This window comes from Lytechinus pictus, chromosome 7 (genome assembly GCF_037042905.1).
Source record: "Lytechinus pictus isolate F3 Inbred chromosome 7, Lp3.0, whole genome shotgun sequence".
NCBI classification, from domain to species: Eukaryota; Metazoa; Echinodermata; class Echinoidea; order Temnopleuroida; family Toxopneustidae; genus Lytechinus; species Lytechinus pictus.
The window spans coordinates 23650268-23672448 of NC_087251.1; the positions used below are offsets into that span (position 1 = coordinate 23650268).

The window sequence follows — 22181 nt, forward strand, 5'->3', positions numbered from 1 at the left end:
CCTTGTTGAAGTTCTTACTTCTTTTTCCTTTAACAATAATATAAGGGATTTGTAAGACATTCATTATGATTATGGCATGGACAGCACCATTTTTTTTTGGGGGGAGGGGTCTTCCCCCCCCCCCCCCCCCCCTCTAAAAAAGGGGGGGGAAATAACACAATTCATTGTGTCAAGTCTCGACCACCTTTTGGCCTGTAGCTTTGTACTAGTACCTTTTCAAGGTTTTATGACATTTTATCATGACTAGAACGTGGACGTGCTGCGCACTGCATCTGATCTTGGTTGCCAGCAATGCAAAGCTTTGGCTCCAAAATGCAAACTCGTTTGAAGATGGACAGTCAACCTGCCCGAAACGTTGAGTCTTCCCTCCCGCTTCTGCTCTACAACTCCACTCACTGACTCTCCATCTCGACCAGCCTCCTACCCAAGCTCTCCACTACTGGGTCTTGTTTCATAAAGGAATTACAACTTGTATTTTTGCCATTATGGCAACTACCATGGTAACCTTGATTCTGATTGGCTGATGAGCCCTGTTACCATGGTAGTTGCCATAATGGCAAAGCTACTACAGTTGTAAGTCCTTCATGAAACGAACCCCTGGTTTACATTCATTTTAAGGACTACACCCATTATTTCTGAAAGATAATCTATTTTCTAACCTCTGCTTTCTTGCCTCTCCATGTCACTTCTACCTCTTTCCACCTTTATCTCAGTCCTTTCCAGGATTTTACACATGGTATGCCGTAAACCACTTCCACGGTTGTTCATACCACCATGCAGCGCACATGCGTGCAGTTTATTTATGATCTTGTCTTTATAGAAATTGCAGGCCACATGGGGCTGAGATAATACTTGAGACATAAATTGTGATATTTTGTATTTCCATTTGTCTGATTCTGTATTGGTATTAAGGCTCTTAAATGTAGCATTAAAAGGTAACATGTTAATGAATCAAAGTATATAATGATCAATAACTTTATTCAAGTTTTTGAGAATCATTTTTTTTTATCTTGTTAGTGAAAAGTTTCCTTCTCAAAATGTTTGTATTGATGTGAATTCAATGCATTTTATTCCAGTGATATCAACATTTAATTTTATGAGACTCGCCCTTTAGCTTGTATACATATGTATCATGAATTTGGTAAATTAAACTATTTTGCATCCTTCCTTTGCTGAAAGAAGTGTTGTACTGTTTCCTTATTTCATTGCAAACATTGGTTTTAGTGTTGAGTAATAGATCGATGTCACAAAAGACTGGGTTTAAAGGGTACTTCAGGCTGAAAATAATATTTGATCAGATAGAGAAGAATTTGAAAAAACACTGAAAATTTCATCAAAATCCGAGAAGAAATAACAAAGTTATGACATGACAATTTAAAGATTTGCATTATGTCTGTGCATGTATTTGTGAATATTCAATGAGCAAACTGATGAAGTCCTATCCCCTCTTTGTATTTTATTACATGAAATTAAGTTTTTTTTTTTTTCCTCCGATAGAAAATTATTGGATTGACTACTGATTTAATGCATTGGATTTTCATTGATGCAACTTATTTTAAAGGACACATATCTTGCATGTATGAAACTTTGAAATAGATATGATTTCATGCATAAACATAACAAAAAGGAAAGTGTATGTAAATGTAAATATTCATACATATTCATAAATGTGAGAAATTGCGTCGATTGTGGTAGTATAAAGCAAAATACAAGGTGAATAAAACAAAACAACCGTAGAGAGACAAATTGAAGCCCTATGGGCGAAAATTTGTCTCTCTACATTTGTTTTATTCACCTTGTATTTTGATATAATAATTATGTTTGTCTGTCCTTATTCTTCCTGATAAAAGTCAACTTCCTAACATATCATTAATACAGTACATTTCTTGTTAGTATTGCAGGTGTTTGAGGTTCTATCAATAGTATTGTAGGCTTCATAACAATGATTTCCCCAATTTCTCCCCCCCCCCCCTCTCTCACACACACACACTTTCTCTTCCACCATCTCAGTCGAATGTAATTTATTCCCCTTGCTTTACTCTCATTCACCCTTCTCTGTTAAAAGGGTTATATACAAATATCACAATCTCTCTTGTGCTTGAGACTTTATTAGGTCGTTTAAAAGATTTTAATTAAAAACAACAGAAGGCAGTTTAGTTTGGTACTGTATATATTTTATTTTAGTACTCTGTAAGAATAGTTTCAGAACATTGAATAACATTTAATGATTTCATTTGTGAATAAACACATACAACCTGCATGGACTAATGACGGCTTACTTTATATTTATTGACGGATTTCGGAGTCATGCAAATAATTTCATTGTCCAAATCAACGGAGACAAATCACTACCTTACACATCCATATTTAGGTGGAATGGAATGATAATGTATGTAATGTGTATTAAGCATAAATTTATTATAATAATTACATATGGCTATACATATAAACTGTGAAATCAATAGTGTTATGTACCAAAAGGAATTCGAATAGAGCATCAATTAATGTCCATTTAACAAGAGAACATGTACTAACACCATTAATTTAACACATGTAAAGTACTTCATGGTGGACTATAATGATGTATGTAGGTCAAGTTTTCTCCCCCTCTGTCTTTGCAATGAAAATTTCAAATACGAAACTATCTGGCCGTCAGCAAATCCTGAATTGAATAAGAGCTTGAGAAACATCTTTTATTGCCGGTAAAATGATTGTCTCTCAAGTTCTTAACCCCACTCGTTTTAGCTTTTTATTCACAAAACCTCATCGGGGTGCCAATATATTTTGGCGAGATAGTGCATTCACAATTTTCTTGAAGATGATAAAACGCAAGTTTATTTCGTTCATATAAACGCACGTTGTGACTTTTCGATCAAATTTATCATTTATCATTCTGAGATCTACGGAACAAAAAAACAATACAGACTGATTGATACACTTAAAAAAATTCATCACTATGATTTACCTTTACCAAATCGATCAATATAGCTCAATTAGAATAAAAAGATATGTCAAATATGTACGTAGATCGAGTTTATAGATTGGGACGTTTAACAATACTTTAATACAGACCTACATTTTTGGCATCATTATATTGAATTATTAAAATGACATTGAAATGTAGAAGTCAAAGATTTACATTTTGATTTGTTATTTTTTAAAGAAATGTATATACAAAGTTAAAATATAGATCGCACAGTCACATTTCAAACGAAAATGGGGCACTCGAGAATAGTCATGGATATAGCTGTACACGACACTCGATTAATATAAAAGTTTTCAAAACCACTAGACACTTTGTTTTGTTAAAGGACAAGTCCACCCCAACAAAAATTTGATTTCAATAAAAAGAGAGGGTCGTGGATTCGAATCCCAGCAATGGCGCAATTTCCTTCAGCAAGAAACTGATCCACACTGTGCTGCACTCAACTCAGGTGAGGTAAATGGTTACCGCTAGGAAGTAATTCCTTAAAAAACTGTGTGCGCTATGAACGCCTAGCTTAGCCGGGTAATATAGGAGCGCGCCTTGAGCACCTAATAAGGTGGATATGTGCGCAATATAAATACCCTATATATTATATTATATCAATAAATAAGCAAAGCTTTAAAATGTCTTAACTTTCTTATTTTACATCCGATTTTGATGAAATTTTAAGCGTTATACTAGTTTGATTTTTCTCTATTTATTCAAATCAACATTTTTCTGGGGTGGACTTGACCTTTAAGCATATATTGGTGGGTGACTACAACAATATTGTGTTGTCACAATTCACGACAGATGCGTCAGTTGATTTTTGCAACGACTTCTTTGCATGATTTTTTTAAATATAATAATTCACAAAAATTATCTCAAACTTGCTCAGAACAAAACACTCGCGGCGATTTCGGGGGGGGGGGGTCGGGGATGGTGATCGGTGCATGTGCGACACAAACATCTCCAAGCATAGATTGCTGTACGAAATTCTAAATTCGAGACCCATCTCCCCCCCCCCCCTCCTTAGATCGCCACCCATGCTCTTATAATTTACTAAATATTGACAAGTTTATTAGCCAGGTCTAAACTTTATCTTCTCACCGCGGTGTTGAACTTCAATGAATCACACATTCAACTAAATAACTTCATTATATATCTGAATAATGAATACAAATCCACCTTCAAAAATAATTGTATAGAAATAGAAAATAAATTAATACATGAAATACATATTTCAATATCATAAGTGGCAAGATTGTACAAAGAATGAGAATGAGCTAAACAGTTCCCGTTCCAATGTTCGCATAATGCGTGGTATTTCTCAATGAAAATGAAATTGAATACACGCAAAATAATATATAACATGCCGAATGTGGATTTCCGATGAATGAACTGGACGATTTCAGGCTCCAAAATATATTTGATCGCAAATGAAATGTTGGTTTCACTTTGCAATTAAATACAGCACATTTGAAAACAAATTAATAATTAAAAAATGAATAATAATAGTAACTGTCACGTTCAGATATAAGGTTTCACAAGCAATCATCCTGGAATTGTTGAACATTCACTGATCACCATGGTATTTGTCTCTAGTCGGTCCAACATTGTAGGTCGCTGTCCTTTGCAATCCTCACTGAGGAAGATCTATTAGATATCAAGAATAAAACATTTTAGTTTTTGATTTTTTCCCCTCTTTGTTCATCGACTTTTCTTCAACGAGGGAAATCAGATCAGAACAGATTTTGTCCAGTTGTCTATTTTACATCTCAGCCCAATATAAGCTAAAGAAAACTTTTATTTTAAATGCGATGAAATTCCCTGACCAGAGATGGTTGACATGTCAATGTTCTAATTGCTCAATCGCTATTCTAATATGACAATAATATGATGCTATTATTATTTGAAAAAAAAAAGCACTTGAAAATGTCGACAGTGCGTATGAAAAAAAAGTTTACACTTTGAAAAATCCCTGGGAATTACAAAATATAGAACATATTGGGCTTGGGTCTCATCTATCCAATGAAAGTAAAAGTTTTGACAGAATGTTACACTTGAGCGAGCACTGTCCATTTTTGTAAAGCTCGCAGAAATCTGTTTGCGCAGAAATGCTCGTTTTCACGCTGTGTCAAGGGGAAAGGGCGAAATCAAACTTACCCTGCGAAACGTTTCTCATACATTTCCCTTGCACTTTTAGTCAATTAAAATAAAACGGATACATTTAAGCATTTTGTAACAATTTTGCAACCCTAATTCAAATTTCAACACTTAGTAAGCACAACCTTTACCCTTTTTGTACCAGCTGGATCTGAGGACATAACTGAATCTAAACAAAAGTTTATATCAGAAATCTCCAGCATTTTTTCACTAAGTTTTTATCATTTAAAGTGGGTTTACATTTTATTACTTGTTTCTCCACACTTTTCCCAAGCTTGACAATTATGATTAAAAAATGAAAATCAAGCCTAAGCCATTTCATGTAAATCACAGCTCAGTGTAAAGCAAATATCGTCACGATGGCCTATAGGAGTGTGCGGGAGTGGGGTGGGGCGCAATGCACTCTTCGAAGTTTTTTGGGGGTAAGAAAACATGTCAAAAAGGTAAAATATATCTTCAAATCAATTTTACTAGCTAAATTCCATGTTTTCTTCATGATTAAGGTCTACTTTTATTCGCATAACTATTTCAAAGTTCTGCGCAAATCATTTTTCACTAACTTTTCAAAAGTAAGTGGTGCTCACTCAAGCGGAAATATATTTCGACAGTTATATCGTCATTTGCTTAAATGTATTTGTACCAATGTTAAAATGTGGAAAATCTTCAGGATATTACAAATGTATATTTTTACAGGATTTTTTTCTAAGTGTAAACATTTTTTTTATACGCACTGTAGATTATGACGGCATGCAATATTTACACAGCATTATGACCAAAAAGATACAAATAGTTTTGTTCTAATTGTTTTTTTTTTCATTGTCAGTTTCCTTTAATAAGAATTTAATTTTTAAGATGCATACCATTGTTGATAATAGGATTAGAAATTTTAGTCTAAAATTTTTGAACGAGATTTTACCCTCTAAAGATAGATCTAAACATCCATATAAGTGGCGTGTTTTAAATGTTTCAGGAAGTTTACCTCTTTTCATTTCATACTCCATTGTAAACATGTTCGATCATTTTGGAAGAAAGAAATTGGTATTTCAAGATTATTATTCTATATAGATGGAATGATGTTAAATTGTACATAGTAACAAAATATAGCACGTTGTTTAAGCCTGTCACTCTATAACAACGAGTTGTTTAAATTTGTTAGTAATTGTTTAATCTTTTTAAACAACTTGTTTAAAAAGTTTAAACAGTAGTTGTTAGACTGACGGGCTTAAACAACGCACTTAAAACCTTAAACAGCGTTTTTACAATGTGAGGTATGATTTGTAAATCTCCATTTCTGATATATGTTTAATCTTTAATATAATGCAAAGTCTTTATTGGTAGATATCAAGCTTACTATGATTGTTTATTTGGAAAGTTTTTGTAGACGTAACAAATCAAATTTGGGCATTATTTGGAAAAAGTGTGATTTTTTTACATTACATTTTTAAATTGAACTTTGAACTTTTACTGATTATATTTAAAATCAATGATATCGTGAATAAATACCTCGATCTGCAACAGAAAAAAGAACTACATACCCCCGGGTACATCGATCGGTAGTTGTTCTAGAATAAAGTCACTGGTGTCCGGTGAGCAGTAAGGACTCGATTTCATTAAATCTAGTAGTTTCCCGATCGTTGCATCTTTACCATTACGTTGACGCCACTCATGTAACATGGCGAATATTTCGTCATCCATCTGTATATTTAATTTGAAAAAAAAAATGAAATATGAAATGTTCGGATGAAGATCACTGTGATCACCCACAGTATAGAGTTGAGGTCAGAAGTTTACATACACCCTGGAAATTGAAAGAAAAGTTGACACTGGCCAAACATCATAAAATTTACTGTATCTTAAAAAATACTTGTGCTATCATGACGAATTTGATATCAAACAAATGAGTATTTAATGCCCCTTCATCACATTGCTTTGTCATCAGAAGCTGGAAAATATTTAGGTGTCATTTTTTCCCTAAAATCTTTATATTTTAGAAAAATAAAAAATAAAAACTTGACAAAAATATTTCATATTTGTGCTAGTTACTTCTCAACACAAACCTTTCAGATTACACCTTTTTTGTTCAGTGGTGACGTATCATGATAGAAAATGTTATTTAAATCATAGATTTGACATTTATATATTTATATGAAACGATGTTTGAAATAAACAATGGAATACATTTGGCACGAATATTACTTTTTTTCTTCAAAGAAAATTCCACCTGAAATATACTTTAATCTCAATGGCATCCCAATCATGTGAAAGTGCTTAATACGCTCTTTCATTTGATACCAAATTTGTGTTTGTAGTATTTATATTTCTGAAGATATAGTGAATTTTACGATTTTTGGCAAGCGAACAAATTTCACTGAATTCCATGGGTGTATGTAAACTTTTGGCCTCAACTGTGTATATATATACACTGTTGGTCATAAATGTGGAATAAAATATTTTTGAATAAAAATCGACAGTTTTGTTGGTATTTGAAAGGCTACGCGTAGACAAAATGGTAATTGAGTGATTACATAATGTTTCCCCATTACACAGGTGACATTATAACATGAGAAATTTGGATTACGTAATAAATTATTTTGTTGTAGACTATAAAAGCCTATGCATATGATATTCTGTCCCTTTCCCTGATTTAGCACTGTGTATAAGAAGGTTGCATTTTTTTCGAGTTCCTTGTACCGTTTGAAATAAAAATCGGTAGAGACGTTCCCTGGACTATGCCTGGTCCAACGGCAACAGCAACAAGCGAGAGAGTGGTAGCACTGCGACAGGAGGGCTACAAGCAGACTGATACCGCAGAAGTCCTAGGGATATCACAGAGTGCAGTCTCTAAGATCCTGAAACGTCAACGTGAGGCGGGGAATGTGCGGCCACGGAAATCTCCAGGACGTCCCAGATTGACCACAAGAAGAGATGATCGCCAACTGTTGAATTTCAGCCGCAGAAACCGGAAATTGCCCACGAGCCGTCTCCGTCGCTTGTGGAGGAGATATCATGGGATCAACGTTTCCCGGTCAACCGTTAATCGCAGATTGCTCCAACATGGTTACCGAGCACGACGGTTGACCAAATGTTCACGCCTGTCTGTTCACCTCAGAGTAGCTCGTCTTCTTTTGGCTAGGGAGCACAGAAGGCTTCATCCAGGACATTGGCAACATGTGGTCTTCACGGACGAGAGCCGGTTCATCCTTGACCGAAAGGATGGGAGACAACGAGTTCGTCGATTAGCCGGGGAAAACCTTTGTGATGAATGTATCCACGAGACGACTCAAGTCGGAGGCGGCTCAGTGATGATATGGGCCGGCATCCATTATGGAGGGAAAACGCCAATGGTGGTTCCGGACGGAAACGTCAACGCCGCCGCCTACAGGGATATCTTGGAGTTCCACTGTCTTCCATATGCAAGACGAGTGTATGTGAACAATTTCCGACTGCAGGATGACAACGCTAGACCGCAAAGGGCCGCTGCAGTATAAAGGAATTCCTGGAGGCAGAGGGCGTCGTACAGTTGCCATGGCCAGCTTGTTCGCCGGATATGAACCCCATAGAGCATGCATGGGATGCCCTAGGCCGAGCCATCAACGACAGAGAGGTCATTCCTCAAAATCTGCAGGAGTTGGCAGATGCTCTGAGGGAAGAATGGGACGCTATGCCTGTTGACGTCATCAACAAGCTAGTGGACAGCATGTAACGACGTCTGCATGCGCTGGTTCGTGCCAGGGGTGGACATACCCGATACTAGTGACTGAGTAAGAACAATGACTCAAGTTTGATGCAAATTTGTCCATGAAATCCCCCAAAAAAGTCATCTGGAAAACTGAGAGAGATTGAAAATAAATATCTCATGATCCTTTAATTTACTGTATATTGTCGTCAGTGTTGTTCTATGCTCATGACATCCATCGCTTAGGACATAAACTTGTAAAATATCACTGTCAAACGTGTGTAAAAGGCAGAATTATAAAGTAAAGTGGTTATCATGCACCATAAATGCCATATTCAAATCATGTTGTAATAATTAAGCTGAGAAAATTTGGTGAAAAAAAATATTCCACCTTTATGACCAACAGTGTATATACAGTGCGTATCAAAAAAACGGGACAGTTTTGAAAAGTATATATTTTTTTTTCTTCAAATTATTACATCTATATTTTGATGTTGATAGATGCTCTGAGGTGTTATCTTTGAAATGCAATTTAAAAAAAAAATTTGTTCATGCTTGAGCGAACATGGGACGTTTTTGTCGGGGGTTCAAAAAGAGGCTTGCGCCAAAATGGCAGAAATGAGAAATTTGATGATTAGACTTTTGGCTAATCAGCAGACTTCCTCTTAATATTTTCATTGTCTTTGCCGTGATTTTCAAATTATGCTGTCAAATTTCGTTTACAAATCTATTTATTTACCTGAATTATTTTGTTTTTCATTTAAACTTCTTTTATCTTTGAATTTTCCTTCAAAAGTAAGAAAAGAAGACTTTTTGTCAACCCAAGTAAGAAGATTTGCATTATTAATTGGGAGAATTTGTAATTATTCAAATCCTGTTATTATGTGAAACAAATTATGTTCTGGTACCTATATATAAAAGACATGAATCCTATTTTCAAGGGGTTATTGAATTCTTCACCAAGTTTATGTGCTTGACAGGACAATCAGGAAAGGATCCATGTCTTTCAACGGCAATGATGTATTGAGTCAATTTTGAAGGAGCAAGATATGGCAGATCGGGTAAAATGTATTAAAAAGTTGTGAAGCCATCAAGCAAAAATTTCAACTTTTTTATTAAAATATAAAATTTTTGTGATTTTGACATATTATTCAGAAATTGATATCATATTTCACTTTCTATGTTTTCTGTTATTTTCCTTTCCACTTTTATTTTCTTGGTCATGATTTCTTTTTAGGGGGGAGCACCCCAAGCCCCCATCAATCAGTATGCCACTGTTCAAAGGAATCATAACCTTCAAATGACACAATCAAAGGATTTGAAGAAAAAAACACGCTCTCCCATACTTCGTTTTTAAAAAATTTGTTCTTGCCTAAAGAAGGAATATTAAAAGCTAAAAGAGAACATATCAAAAAGGAACAACAGAACAATTCAAGCAAATAATTCGATTTGGAAATGAATTTTGACCGCATAATTCGAAAATTATGGCGAAGATAATATAAAGGTTAAGAGGAAGTCTGCTGATTAGCAAGAGGTCCAACCATCATATTTATTATTTTATGCCATTTTGGCGCAAGCCTCCTTTTTAACCCCAGACAAAAACATTCCGTGTTCGCTCAAGCATGAACGAAACTAAATTATTTTAATGGCATTTGAAGGATAATACTTCAGAGCACCTATTGACACCAAAATATAGAGATCATAATTTGAAACAAAAATTTTATAGACTTTTCAAATCTGTCCCGTTTTTTTTTTTATACGCACTGTATATATATACATATACACCGAAATAATTGGTCCTTTAATCGTGTAATGATTATAATGCTGGTGATACTGATAATAACAAATTTGAAAATTCCATAAATTCTTTATTCTTCACCCGATTTGGATGAAATATTAAGTTCTTTTGCTTGTTTAAACCAATTATTAAAATTATATAATTTTCAGCCTGTCGCAGCCTGTCGTACCCTGTAAAGTACTTACGCATGATCTTCTGTTTTTAAAACGATCAATGTCATTCTTTGACATGCCTAGATGTTGAATGCCGAAGTGGGACCATCTTTCACCCATTCTCCCAGCTAACCCACTGAGAATCTTGTCTGAAATAATGGAAGATCTGCTGAGAGGACTTTTATCTTCAGGTGATGAATTGTTTCCGTCTCCTTTAAGGTATAATTTTAAAGAAAAATCAAGTACATTAGGTACCCAATATTTACAATATGAAGGCGCAACAAAAGATGAAAAACAATGACGTATCTGAGAAAAAATGGCAGCTGGGACCTTGAAGAAAGTGCTCTCCTTTTCATTGCACCCCAAAATCACATCATGATGGCGGGGGCAAATGTGCAGATCATGTCCCTTCCAAATATAACGACAGTAACTATTTTATTGCTCTTGCCCCCTCCCCCTTTGTAGTGGCGCCCGCGTGGCACGAACAACCTTGAGATAATTATATACTGATAAAACGAATATACCATCCGCCAGAGGCGTCGATCATTGGGGGGCAGGGGGGCAATCGCCCCTCCAATGAAAATATTGGAGGGCAAACATAACGTTTTGCCCCCCCCCCCCAATAATTCCGGATGTGCACAAATAAAATAAGATAGTAATGTTACTCAGAAATCGGCAAGCGAGATTGACATACACAACTCATTCTTTATTTAAAATCGTGCTAAAATTGTCCGCTTTTCAGACTCAGCTGGAATATAAAATTTTTCACACACTCACTAAGTACCACCGTTGTATTCTAAACTTTGAATGAAGACCATGCCAGAAGGATATTTAAGAAGTTAGTATTACAGAAAAAGTGTACAAAACTCTGGTCAAAATAAACACCCCCTCAGTCATGAATAAGTATGATCAGATGTATCATTTTGTTGATCGAGGCTGTATCAAAATAAGTCCGAACATAACAATAATTAAGTGGGTGCTTAGTTTGGATACGATGCAATATCAAAGGAGAGTAGACAGAGAGATTTCATTGCTGAATCGGGAAGCCCCACTGGCAATTAACTCGAAGATCAGGTGTCAAGCAAAGCAAGCGAAAAAAAAGGTCCACATTTTTTTTTGGGTTGTTGTTGTTGCATTATCATGACACCGGAAATTATGGCATGTACATTACTTCATTAAATCGACCAGAAATTGAATATAACTCCATGATGTAAAAAAAAAAGGATTACTATAAAAACATACAATTTTGATAACATGAGGGGAGTACTGGCCCCTAAAAGATAATCATTCAGTCCACCAGGATAAACTCACCTAAACCATGTACAAAGGCATTCACCAGATGTGCCTCTTTCAATGCTTGGTGAAGTTTTTGCCGTTGTTCTCGTTCTGGTACATCTTTTCTCCAATGGAATAGCAAATCAAGAGTTTCTCCATGTTCCATTATCGTTTCAATCTTTGGAAGAGGTATACCAAGGAATATACCAAGGCGACGAACACAATCTGGTGAGATGTTATCCGAGAGGTTTAAGAGTTCTATATCCGTCACCCTACCTGTATCACTTGGAGAATCGGAAGATGGTAAAGAGCCGTCTAAGCTGGTTTCATTCCTCCGCGGTGTAGACATCATGGTGTCCTTATTAACTTGATTATTATTCACTACAAATTCAGAAGAAAAAAAACATGGTAGGATTGGATAATGCACAGTTGTTCATCTCGGGTTCGACTCGAGTATGCCTTTGTATCAAACATTTCATCAAACAGAACTTATTAAAGTATACATAAAAACCTAATAATTTGGTCGAGTTTAGTGGTCCAGTGTATACTTTTAAATCAAGAGGTTCCGATCAAATCATTTTAAGTATTTCGGCCCACTGGATATTGATAAAATCTACATACAATGTAGAGAGCGCCGTTTTCATTGCAATGGGGAAAGTAGACCTACAGCAATAACATCAACATACCTCCTTTCATTGATTCATAGTCTTCATAACCTGGAAGCATCTTGATGACATCTGCCCTTCCGATGATTTCAAGTATCTCCACAAACTTGTCAAACTTGCCCGGTTGTACTATCATCTTCCTCTTGAGCTCTTGGATGATGTCGAATGCCCTTTTCTTTTGGTAGTCAAAAGCCCTAATGTGTTTCTGATCGCGGCAAACGTTCCTGAAGTCACTGAGCCCATCGTTGGTAGCTTCTATCCTCTTGGCCACATCGAACATTAGTTTGGTGTCTTCGGGTGATGGCTTGGCTGGCATTTCATGTACTCTGAAGTGCAGTAAGTCTACATAGAAGCCTACATTTCGAATAGAAATCACATTGCAGAGATATAGACTGGACATGGTCAAAACATTATGCTCGATAGTCTAAACCAATTCCCAGCCACTTTGCTAATTACATGTGTAGTGTTGCCGGGGATGTTATTCAGGTGTTGTTTCTTCCCTCAAAAGGATCACCGAATTTCTACATTGATGTATTATAAAGCTACAGTCTTCACAGCAAAGTTTTAATCAATAGGTCCACTTGGCACTCAATCGACTTTATCTCTATCACACTTTGAGGATTCAGATCGAATTCGAATGTGAATCAGTATAAGCCTAAAGACAAAACGGAAATAGGTTTCTGCAATAAATGTAGGGATAGGTCGATCTCGAGTGTCAAAGGCCTTTTTTTTTCATGGAGAAAACAAAAGACGGTGCATGCACTCGGGAGGTGATTAAGGTGTAAAAGAGCACTTATGCGGAGGGGGGTTGAATATGACTAGTGAGAAAAGGGTAGGAAGAGCAGCTATATTGGACGGAGAAACACGGGGGGGGGCGCTTGAGAGAGGGGTGAGAGGAAGGTTTGGGTTCTGAGCTCTCGGTTTGAGGGAACTGTTTTCATCAACATTTTGAAGCTGATTTAAGTAAAATAGGCATACCGATTACTATACTGTACATACAACCATGCGTCATACCAGAAAAAAATCGACAAGCAAACAATATCCAAAGGACAAGTGTAGCTTTATAATTATGCCCCTTTCTGTAAGTGTAAACCAGATGCTTTTCTTATGCACTGTGAGGTTGTGAGGAATTGTAAATGACAATTATAGAATTCGCAATAAAATAATCAAGAACAAATTATGCCCACCGATAAAGGGATCTTGGTGTGAGACCCGAGGTATGCTTAGATACTTCACGTGAAAACCACTTGTCAGATGAATGTTCTGTCGGCCGACTGTGTGCATGCACGCCCATCACAAAATGGCGCCACTCTCATCGAGAATCCTATACCCACAGGCACGTAATATTACTCATGTCCAGAGATTTGTGTACAAGACGATATTGCTGAGATGCTAGAGACTAGAGACATGAGAGCATGAACGAGATCACGTGATAAGATGAGATGAAAATGCACATATAAGGCCTATAATACTAGTCAGATCATATTGAACGTTTGTGAAAAACTGAATTATCTTATTCTTGACTTTTACTGATCAGCGTATTCACGTCTAGCATTTGAGGCTCGTATAGGCATATCTATTCATATCATCTTTTATGCAAATAGGTCGATCATGGTCTTTCTCATTAATTATGATTATAAGGTTCAATTGGCGGGAACCGTTGGAAGCAAAATCGAAGCCCCTTAATAATTACTCATGACGATCAACCAAAGTACACACATCGTGCCATTATTTTACTCACCGGTTAATATCAATGTTCCTTTGAAATGATCGGCTGTCCTTTCAGGTCAGCGTCTGTTATAAAATTACAACAAAATACTATATAGGATGAGCGTATCCCCCATACGTTCCTTGTATACCGTCAGCGTGCATGTACATGCAGGAAATTCTATTTATTTTTGGCGCTGCAATCATTCGTGAATATTAATATTTCACAACAAGAGGCTCTTTTGTACACGAGCCACCATTACGATTACCTCTTTAGCAATTCTTTATTCAACCTGCGTTTGGGTTTTCCCCAAGTCTACAAAGTATTACTGTTCAATTCAGTGACTCAAGTTCACATGGAAACCCACTCAACCATCGTCGTTGTTTGCTCATAGAGCAATCAAAGCAAGGGTCATATTTCATGCAGCCGCAAGTGCGTTTAAGAGTAGGTGCTATCATAATAGAGTTGGTTCAGGTGGATGTCTTAGCAGCAACTCCCTTGCTCAACTCTGTTGTCATACAAAATGAGGTTTAAAATATCTGTCTCTCTCGGTCTCTCCCAATCCACTTTTCTCATTCTGACGTCCCAGTTGGCACATTGATCAGACATGATTACTTCATTCTAAATAATAAAGATAATAATAGTAATAATACACTCTTAAAATGTTGGGCAATAAAATCCCAATTTTCAACCATCACTGGGCAACATATTGTCCACACTGTTGTTAAAATCTGTCCAAATTGGGTAATAAATTTGCTCAATTTGATAATAATTGCCCACTATATATTACCAACACACATTACCGAACACAGTGGACAATATGCCCAACATTTTAAGTTAGAAAGTCAAAAGGGGCCTAAGCTTTCGATCCTAGCAGAATCTTCGTCGGAGGCAAAATGAAAAAAAAAAATAATAAATACATTTTAAGTGTGTACTGTATATCAAGAGTGATAATGCTCACTCGGCTATTAAGTACGTAGTTTGTTTCCCGGGGAATGCAAGTAACAAGGACAGTTTATGAGTTTTTACCATTTAATTATTAGGAATTCATTAAATTGTCTTTAATCTTTATCTTATTTGTTAACGTAATAAACCTAGAGAGCGCGGAATTTGTGGACATTAAAGGGGAAGTTCACCCTAACAAAAAATATATAGTAAAAATAACATTTAAAAATAAAAAAATATTGCCGAAGGTTTGAGAAAAATCCATCAAACAATTAAAAAGTTATTAGAATTTTAATTATTTAATTTGGGATATGCAAACAGCTTTCCTACATATTGAATGGTAAAAAATCAAATAAATGTCATTTTCTCAGAAAATCGAAAGTGGTTACTGAACCTTCAGTATATTAATAGACACTCATTTTACACCAGTTCCTAAAAAGAAAACAAAAATAAGTCATCACGAACCATTAGAAAATTGAAATTTATGCATTTTATATTTGCATAACATATGGGGCAGATGCTCGTTTGTGACGTCACAAATCCAAAACTTAAAAAATTCTAATAACTTCCTTAATCTTTAATGGATTTTCCTTAAACCTTCGCCTTTTTTTTTTTACAGCAATATTTTCTTCAGGATGAATTTCCCTGAAACCTGAAAACTGGACATTTTAAAAACTTTTGTAATTATTAATAGGATGCATGGGCTGATATATATTTTTAACAATAATGCGAAGGCAAATCGCGAGCCCAATTTTTTTAATAAATTGTCAAAAAGGGGGTTTTAAGTAGTTTGTTATGAAATAGAGGTATACATTATACTCACCAATTAAAATGTGAGCGCGCAGCGCTAGCTGATAGGTATTGACAATCAACCCCGAAAAGGGATATTTTAAGAACTTTGTGGAATGCACAAGGAGAATAGGTACTTGACAAATCAAACGGCGCGAGCTGTAAATGTTGATACCTAGACAATAATTGATATTTTACAGAGCCGATTTTGAAATCCAATTTGTAAATCCAACAAAATATTGAAAGCTCGATGTCCGAGCTGAAATATGTTTTGTATATTGACTTCAAAACTTGATATTTTAAGCTCCATATCAGCCTATTTATTGAGCAAGATATGTAACACGTTGAACATGCAATACGAGCGCGAAGCACGAGCGAAAATTTTATATAGTGACATGAAATATTTTTTTATATTTCCTAATTTTTCCCCTCACCTTATTTTATTCACTCATCTTCCTTCTTTTTTTTTTTCTTCCTTTTTTCTCCTCTCTTTTCCCTTCTTTTTTCTTTCCCATCTTTTCTTTGTGTTTGCTCCGCCAATAGGGAGGCCCGGGTCCCAATGGATCCGCCTATGGAACTAGACGTTAACCCTCAGCTACGCTGCTTGACCAAATTCGAAATTTTGAAAGGGGACACATCACTCTTCCCCCGGGACCGCCGCCCATATATATTTCTATCATTTTCGGGTAATACATAAATACACTACATTTCTTTTTTCAAGTGATCACCTCCATGCGCGTATTCGAGGGGGGGGGGGGGCTTTCAGGGCCCACTGGGTAGACGAAAGGGGGAAAAGAAGAGAAACGGAAAAGAAAAGGAAAAGAAAAAAAAAGAGGGAGAAAGGGAAAAGGAGAGAAGAGGGGGAAGATAGAGAGAGAGGGAAAGGGTAGTAAAAGAGCGGGGGTCGCCAATTTGGTGTTGACCTGGGGCGCCAATTCATGTTTGACCTTAGGGTGCCAATTCAATATTCGACCGGGTACCAAATTGACCTGAAATGAAGGGGTATCAAATTGACCTTAATCTCGGGAGGGGGTGGGTGCCAATTATTGATGTTCGACCTTTGGGGCGCCAATTTGATGTTTGACCGGGGGGCGCCAAAATCATGTGAAATATGAGTTTGGCGCTCGCATCAAAATAATGTTTAGTTAGATGCTGTTCAATATTACCAAAAGTGCTTAGAATGTCCAAATTTTAGGTCAGAATATCAACATTTTCATCTCGCTCTTCGCGCTCTCATCAATTTATTGTGTAGGTAGATGACGATCCTGTTCATGGTTAGAAAAGTGATTAGAATGTCCGGATTTGGGTCGGAATATCAAAAATTTTCAGCTTGCACTTCGCACTCGCATAAAACATTGAGTAAGATACCTATTATATTTATTATTACCAAAAGTGTTTATAGAATTTCCAATTTTTAAGGTGAGAATACTAATTTTCTAGCTCGCTCTTCGCGCTCGCGTCGATTGTTTTGATAGATACCCATTCTATTCATTGTTAAAAAGGTTCCTAGGATGTCCAGTTGTGGGTCGGAATATTTAATAAAAAATGTCAGCTTGCGCTTCGCGCTCGATTAATTAGTAAGATGCCCATCCTAGCTGTTCATGATTGCCATGCAAGAGTACTTAGAATTTTCACATTTTGGGTCAGCTAGTATATCAAAAATTTTCAGCTCGCATCGGCTCGCGCACCAATCGTTAATTCAGATTGATACCAATCCTGCTCATGCTTACAAAAACTGCTCAGAATGTTCAATTATCAGAATTAAGTGCATAAAATACCCCAAAACTTCTCTCGCTTCCCTTTAACCTTTTAACGTGTGTGAATAAAGCTAAGATGTAAACCCGTTTTCCAGTGTCTAGAGGAGTCTAGACAAGGTGATCCTCTGGCTCCTTTACTGCTTATACTGAGCTTGGAAGTTGTTCTTACAAGACTTAATAATAATGATAATATTCAGGCTTTTGAACTTAGTGGAAAACAAATAAAGTATACAGCATATGCTGACGACTTAACTTGCTTTTGTAGGAATGTACAATCAATGAAGATGGTTTTCAAAGTTTTTGAAGAATTCTCAATCATATCAGGTCTTTATTTGAATAAAACAAAAACGGAAGGAATATGGATTGGGAAAGATAGGCACAATGGAGAAAAAAACAAATGATATACATTGGGCAGACAAAAGCATAAGAGTTTTAGGCATTTATTTCTCATATGATCAGGAAATAGTCAGGAAACTGAACTTTGATAAGAGACTGGATGAAATAAAATGTACTTTCTTAAGATGGAAGAATCGGGGATTAACTTTATTAGGGAAAGTTCAACTATTGAAAACATTTGTTATGTCTAAGATTATGTATATAGTTTCCAATATTGAAATACCCGATGATTTTGTTAAGGAGGTTGAAAAGTTGATGTTTCAGTTTATGTGGAAAGGCCCAGATAAGATATCACGGGCAACAATGATTGCAGATTATACCGAAGGTGGTCTTAAATTCCCGAAACTAAAATGCATGATAGAGACACAGCTGGTTAAGTGGATTCAGAGATACCATACAGAATCAGAACATCATGGGAAATTGTTCTTTGACCATTATTGTAAACGATTTGGTGGAAAATTGATTTTTATGAGTAATTATTCTGTGAGCCAATTGAATTATCTTGGAATTCCCTTATTTTATCATAACTTGCTGTTAGCATGGTCCAAGACAAAGGAGTATAATCAATTTGTTGATGATCAAGGAACCCAAGCAAGTGTACTTAGTCAAATTGTTTGGAATAATCAATATATTCTTATTCATGATAAATCGTAAATCGGTATACTGTAAGGCCTTTCATGAGGCAGGTCTATGTCATGTATGTTATATATATTATATCAACTTTTTGATCTACATGGAAACATAGTGCAATTATTACATGATATATTTGGCAATAGTATCACTAGTCAGGAAGAAATGGGGAAGTTCATTTAATCAATTATTTATACAAATGTTCTTGGAGAAAATAGATTATGAACATGATCAGTCCGTCCTTTTGACAGGAGAAATTCAAAAACTAAAAACTAGAAATATTTATGTTGATTTAGTGAGTAAATGAACACATAGACCTGTCTGTGAGCCCCTATTTTCCACTAAATATGGGATAGAGGAGGAAGAATGGCCACAAATGTATCTACTCCCATTTAAATGCACAATAGAAGAAATGAGAGTCTTCCAGTTAAAAATTTTGCATATATTCTCTACACCAATGAGAGACTATTCAAAATGAAGCAAGTTCAGACAGAACTTTGCAAAATTGTGCAAGACCTCTGTTGAAACTCCTTTACATCTTTTTTATGAATGTAAGCGGGTTGCTGAAGATTTAAGACGTGCTTTTGTTGATAAAATTGGTCTGAATTAGCTACCTGTAAGATATGAGGATCTATCTAGGAAAAGAATGATTTTGGATTCATAAAGGATTGGAAGGGACCACATAAAATATTACTGAATCACTTAATTATCTTATTGAAGAGATACATTTATATTCAGAAATGTATAAATTTAGTAGTAAGTTTCATAGGTTTTGAAGCGTTCATTTGCAAAATCAGACATATAGAATTGGTAATTGCTAAACAAAAACACAAAGAAAACACGCACTATAGAAAATGGTCCCCTATTGAGAATTTATTTTAATTATCCATAATTATATTTTGATAATGAGACAATCCAGACCACCAGGGATTAATTATTTAGCTTTTACATCAGGTCTGTTTTTTGGTTTTTTTTGGTAATTGTTACAGTGATTCCTATTTGATTATTGTTCTTTTAATGTTATACTATTATGTAATTCCTGTATGATTGTTGTTTTTGTAATGTTAAAAAAGCCTTGAAAATCAATAAAATTTCGAAAATATAAAAAAAAAAGATGTAAACCCGTATAGTCTTTAGTAAGCACTGCAAATCGGCATTTAACTCCCGGGAAAATACGGAAAATATAGGGAAATTATCCCCCCCCCCCCCATTGGCAAAAGGTGGATCCGCCCCTGATGGTAAAGAAATTACGTATAGGCCTACAGGGCCTACAGCTCTCTTTATATGTAAATATATATATAGATATATAATCCGTTTCTGAAAGAAAGAAAAATGACCCCCCCCCCCCCCAAAACACAATGAATTGCATGGTTCCACCGCCTCATAAAAGCTGTGGGGCTGAAAAGGAAACCGAAACCCAAAGAGATAGAGAATCAGCCTGGAAATAATGAGCAAAATGAGAGGATCAATAAAATAAAAATAAAAAAAGTAGTCCCATCAAAATAATAATCTTTATATGATAACATACAAGGGAGCGTTTCATCAACATTTCTTTTAATTGTCCGACAAGTTGTCGGATCTGACAACTTTCTTGAAAGGGATAAAATCATTTGCTATCATGTACGGGATCATGAGTATCCAAGATATAAAAAACTCATACGTGTAATAGTGCAGGTAAACTAAATTGAAAAAAGAATAGAAAATCAAAGATCAAAGACTTTGTCAAGAAGACCACAGTTCAGCCACACCCAAATAATGCAATGCGCGCCGCGCCATCATATCATGTATTGTTATCAAAAGTAGACAGTCTCAGATCATACTCAAGCTGTGAATATGCTGAAAGAGTGAGTTAAACTTCAATGGGAATCGTGGTATGTATGAGTTACTTCTAAACCGGTAATTTCTAAACTGGTAATTTCGCTTTGACAATGTTATTATTCGCCGAAATGATGGGGATCTGGATACTTAAGTTACAGTTCTTATATCTGCTTAAAATTTTAGCAGTATAATTTTAGTTAGTCCCACATATTGCAATGAATGTTAGTGTACGTGTAGGCTAGAGTCACTCACACAACATGCGAGGTTAGTATACTAACCTCGCACAACACATGTGATTTTATAGTGCATTTTGACGTTTTCATTCATCACACGAATGTGAGGGACTAAACTACGCCAAACCTTTCAATATTTGTCCATTATGTTAATCTTGATCGTATGGTTTAAGTTTATTTGAAAAAGAAATTATAAATTATTTATAAGTGTTTTTATCGCTTACCTCCAAATCTCAACCAGGATACTTCGCTCGGTCCGTCCTTAGTCATCCTTCGTACTGCGGTGGAAATTACGCAAACAACAATCGAAATGCGAAATTTTCCTATCGAACATTCTCGATTCAAGTCGTCGGCGCATAATAGGAAATTGTACCAAAAATCAACATAGTTCTCTATTTATTCAAACAATTTTTTCTGGGGTGCACTTGACCTTTAAGAGATTTTCCAATGAAAATATTACATGGAACTTGGAAATACAAATCATAATTTGGTTAAACAAAATGTTTTCTGTTAAAGTATAAAACAGAAGAGGAACATATCCTTCACGTATTTTTATATCCAAAATATGTTGCCTTAGTATGGAATAATCACAATGACATAAAATGAAAATGGGTAAAGTACCTTCCTAATGATCATTGAGATTTCGCCTATGGAATCATTGTTTAATAATTTTCAAAGCTTTAAATAGATGAAAATGTTCATTGAGAAAATATACATATATATATATGAACAAAATGATAATGTCCCGATTGTTTCGCATTACGTGTGTTAGATTGCGGGCGTTTGTGTGTGTGTGTAGGAAGCAAGATATTCGTGTTAATGTTTGCACAAAAAAGGAGAGGGAAAGGGAAAGGAAAAGGGGAGGGGGAAAGGTAGAGGAGAGAGAGGGAAAAGGAGACCATAAAATAGAAAGAAAACAAAGGAAAGGAAGAGGGGAAGGGGAAGGGAGAGAGAAAGAAAAATGGAAAGAGCGAGAAAAGAGTAGGGGAGGGAGAAAGGAAAGAAAAGAAGGGAAAGGAGAAAGGGAATGGAGGGGGCGGGAAAGGAAAGGAGAGACAATAAAAGACAGATCAGGGGAGGGGGAAAAGTAGAGGAGAGAGAGGGAAAAGGAGACCATAAAATAGAAAGAAAACAAAAGAAAGGAAGAGGGGAAGGGAGAGGGAAAGAAAAATGGAAAGAGCAAGAAAAGAGTAGGGGAGGGAGAAAGG

The 22181-nt window shown here is 35.8% G+C and overlaps 1 protein-coding gene across 3 annotated transcripts; it reads right to left on the reverse strand.

Annotated features, from left to right (window-relative positions):
• Positions 1–2090: 2090 nt before the first annotated feature.
• On the reverse strand, positions 2091–21318 carry LOC129265371 (uncharacterized). Of its 3 annotated transcripts, none has more exons than XM_064102257.1 (6): positions 21198–21318; positions 12719–13051; positions 12069–12413; positions 10791–10969; positions 6667–6826; positions 2091–4621 (listed from the first exon to the last, which is right to left on the reverse strand). In XM_064102257.1, the coding sequence occupies exons 1-6, from the start codon at positions 21241–21243 to the stop codon at positions 4608–4610; spliced, it is 1077 nt and encodes a 358-aa protein (XP_063958327.1). In that variant the 5' UTR covers positions 21244–21318; the 3' UTR covers positions 2091–4607. The 3 variants fall into 3 exon arrangements, with proteins under 3 accessions (XP_063958327.1, XP_063958328.1, XP_063958326.1); XM_064102258.1 differs by lacking the exon at positions 21198–21318 and adding an exon at positions 14439–14787; XM_064102256.1 differs by lacking the exon at positions 21198–21318 and adding an exon at positions 13885–14275.
• Positions 21319–22181: the final 863 nt, after the last annotated feature.

Bases quoted from the DNA above. Each gene is read 5' to 3' on its own strand.
- LOC129265371 (XM_064102256.1), bottom strand. From the start codon at position 13,981: ATGCACACAGTCGGCCGACAGAACATTCATCTGACAAGTGGTTTTCAC. The intron at 13,052-13,884 runs GTGGGCATAATT...TTCGAAATGTAG, and splicing joins ACACCAAGATCCCTTTATCG to GCTTCTATGTAGACTTACTG. The intron at 10,970-12,068 runs GTGAGTTTATCC...TATACCTTAAAG, and splicing joins TGCCTTTGTACATGGTTTAG to GAGACGGAAACAATTCATCA.